Below are 3,777 nucleotides of genomic sequence, written 5' to 3'. Positions count from 1 at the left end.
TTTTTAAGATTGGATAAATTACACAATTTTGGTAAAATAACTATTTTAATTGGCTAAATTACTTAGAAACTTAAGGTTATGGTTATTTATGAATTTAGTTTAGCATGGTAATTGTTTGAATTCCACCCTTTGCTGGAAAGTTCATTCGACAACTTTCATATTCCCTCTCCTTACTAGCATTGTAAACTATTTTAGCCAGAAATCGTGGGCACACAAATATCCTATTTGATTTCAAAATATACACACTATGCCATAGGCTTCATTTTCGACAACTTTCATATTCTCTCTCCTTACCAGCATTGTAAACTATTTTAGCCCGGAATCATGGGCACACAAATATCCTGCTTGATTTGAAAATATACACCTATTGTTAGACTATGGCATAGACTTACGGAATATCTTGTCGGCACATGAATTTTATTAAATTTAATCAAAAAATGCAATGGTGAAAGCATGTCATTCATGTGTTTTTGGCATATATCATGTCCGTCCAGCAATTTTATTAAATTTAATAAAAAATACAATGGTGAAAGCATGTCGTTTATGTGTTTTAGGCATTCCTTACTAAATTTGCTGCGCATTTTCTAAACTCTATCAATACATATATTTTAATGTCAAGAAAGCATTTACAAAAGCATTCATAAAAGCACTCATTGAATTTTTCATTTGTGAAATTTATTAACATAAAACTTTATTAGATATTTATATATTCATTTATGTATATAGTTGGGTTGTTGCATCTGTTTATATGATTATTATTTTAGAGAAACGAATTATTGACATTGTTATACCAAAATCAGAAAGAGAATTTCACTTTCAAATGTAAATCGGGTTCAAGGATTATATTGGGTTTAAAAATGAAGGTGAAGCAGAGAAATTAGAGACCTGAAGGTTAACAATAAATCATTTAGATCGACATTTTTTCCGTATGGAAAATCTATTTTGAAACTTATTTGTTGAAGGTGATGATATACCAAAATCTCAGAAAGAGAATTTCACTTTCAAATGTAAATTGGGTTCAAGGATTATATCGGGTTTGAAGCAGAGAGATTAGAGACCTGAAGGTTAATGATAAATCATTTAGATTAACATTTTTTTGATATGGAAAATCCATTTGGAAACTTTATTGAATATTAACAATAAATCATTTAGATTGACATTTTTTCCTAATTATTTAGATTGACATTTTTTCCTAATCATTTAGATTCACATTTTTTCCTTATGGAAAATCCATTTTGAAACTTATTTGATTTCCCTAATCCATTTTGAAACCACTGACTTGAAGGTTAACAATAAATCATTTGGATTGACATTTTTTCTGTAGGGAAAATCTATTTTGAAACTTATTTGATTTCCCTAACTTACTGTTGAAGGTGACGACCCATTCGTGCATTTCCTCATACCTCGGCTTTTATTAGTTTATGTTCTTGTCACATATAATCTATGCTTGAGTTTATATTTCAAATCATTCTACACTTTTCGGTGTGGGTATTGGCCACCTCAGAATTTTTACAAAGGAATTTATTTAAACCATTTTATTTGTAGTTATTTACATACATTATAACTTGTCCTGAAAAAATTCAAACATAAACATGGTTTTCAATTTCATTTTGCATCAGTGATATACAATACATGCCTTCACCTCTTAGTTGGGGTTTAAGGTTCTTTAAGTTATTATGTTTTGGATACCAATCAATATTGAAATTTTTCAAATTGTTTAATTAATAAGTTATCATGTTTGGATACCAATCAATGATTTCTTAACGCTTGGGATTTATGTACCCATGTTTTGTTTAATTAATTAAGTTATTATGTTTTGGATACCAATCAATCTTGAAATCTTTCAAATTGTTTAATTAATTATCATGTTTCAATACCAATCAATATTGAAATCTTTCAAATGACTGTAAGACGACCTTTCTTATTATTTTTACGCTACATCGTTTTTATAGTTTTTATATGATTGCGAAATATAGCTCAATATGGTGTACATTATTTACAAGGCATCTCTCCCAACAAAAGATGAAGAATTGCTATTTGCAGATGGGTACATTATGTACAAAGCATCTCTACCAACAAAAGACGAATAATTTAATTTTGATTATCAGCCTAATCACATTTAGAAAATAGTTTTCCCTTCAGAATGTCAATTTAATAGTTTTCCATTCAGAATGTCAATTGTTTTGATCCTGGGTAACAGCATGTTTAACAATTATCTTTTCTATTAAAATTCAAACACCATCACACTCTGTAAAATTCCACCAAAAATATTCCTGTTCTTTTCTATTAAAATTCAAACACCATCGCACTTTGTAAAATTCCACCAAAAATATTCCTGTTTATTAAATATTCAGTGGGATGTCATATATTATTTTCAATGAACATAACACTTTGAATCCTCGTTGATTTTGGTAGGGACATGAATTCAAATGATTTATCAGGAAGTATTCGTCCATATTTGAGTAATCTTACAAAACTCTATTGGTTCCACCCCAGTTAAAATGCCACTCAGTTCCTGTTGCGTTATCTCTTTTAAGTCATTCTCTTTCCTCTCCATTTTCAATTACAAGCCCACCTTCAATCGCATAAAACACTCATACTCTGTTAGTTAATGTACACCCGATTCAATAACCCACAACTTCAACCCCTTTCAGATCACCTTCAAAAACCTGGGTATTTCTCAGTTGATATATGCACAGCACAAAAACAACATTCTCAAGGATGTGGGTAAGCAAACTCTGTCAATGGCATCCATGCTCTTGTTCACCTTTCTGATTCAGCAAGTGCAGTTGACACCATCTTTAGCAATTACCCAAATCCTGAACTCAGAATTTCAATCCAACATGGCCTCAAAAGAGCAAGAAGCAATAAAAGTCCCAGACCTTCAGCTACCCATCAACTTCACCAATGTTATTGACATAGCCAGGGTCTTATCTCCAGCCCAAGTAGTGAATATTTCACAAGAGTTACAGGCTTTGGAAGACAAGTCAGAGTGGAAAACGAGAATCCTTACAAGGTCTAGGCCATCCCCATCTCCTTCAGATAAATCCTTCAGGGATCTATGGCACCCTGATGACAGGATTGTGATTATAGTAGAGGACATCTCTTCCCCAAACATCTTGAATTTTGGCACAGGATTCACAGTGGGTTCCAAGCTTCCTTGTCAATTCTTCAATGAGCTGCAGTCTAGGTATGGGAATCAGTTTTTTGTATTGGAAGAGGGCTATCAAGCAGCCCTTTTGAATACAATTGATGCCATCAAGCAATGCATTGTTAGGGAAGAGGGATGCAATAATGTGCCTGGTTTGACAGATGACTTGTACTTTTTAACTCTTGCGACATCCATCGCTGGGGGTTGTGTGTTTGGGTTTGCTGCCCGGCTTAGCCCTCAGGGTAGAGTGGAGGGTTCATGGCAGTGGGTTGTTCTTCTTTCTCCTCTGTGGCTATTGTTGTTTGCTTCGTATGGGATACTTCCAATTGTACACCCATCTTTGGAAGATCACCTATTGAGAAAAAATGATTTAACTCTAATATAAAAGTTTGGGAATTTTTTATTTTGTTGAAGTTCAGGGCTGAAATGCAACTCATGTTTATTAGTATCCTCAGGATGGTTGCAATGGTTGCTTATAATTTTTTTCAATGTAGCCTTATGTTAAGGGTTTTCCTTGTGGCATATCTGAACCTGTCTCTCTTATATGGGACTATTAATCCACTGTTTGCATCGAAGGAAATGGGGATATAACACTGAGAGTGATCATGCAGGACTACATCGATTAA

General features: G+C 33.0%; 1 protein-coding gene across 1 annotated transcript; it reads left to right on the top strand.

Annotated features, from left to right (window-relative positions):
• Nucleotides 1–2,744: 2,744 nt before the first annotated feature.
• LOC149222499 (thylakoid lumenal 15.0 kDa protein 2, chloroplastic-like) lies at nt 2,745–3,536 on the top strand. The gene has a single exon (XM_089387616.1). It carries the CDS (start codon nt 2,745–2,747, stop codon nt 3,534–3,536), a length of 792 nt encoding a protein of 263 aa, XP_089243742.1.
• The last annotated feature ends 241 nt before the right edge of the window (nt 3,537–3,777 follow it).

Source organism: Pinus tabuliformis, chromosome Q, assembly GCF_031772625.1.
Source record: "Pinus tabuliformis cultivar Carrire ecotype Pingquan chromosome Q, CPIR1, whole genome shotgun sequence".
Classification (NCBI taxonomy): domain Eukaryota; kingdom Viridiplantae; phylum Streptophyta; class Pinopsida; order Pinales; family Pinaceae; genus Pinus; species Pinus tabuliformis.
The sequence above is the reverse complement of the archived record's forward strand: the minus strand, read 5'-3'. Positions and strand labels throughout refer to the sequence as shown.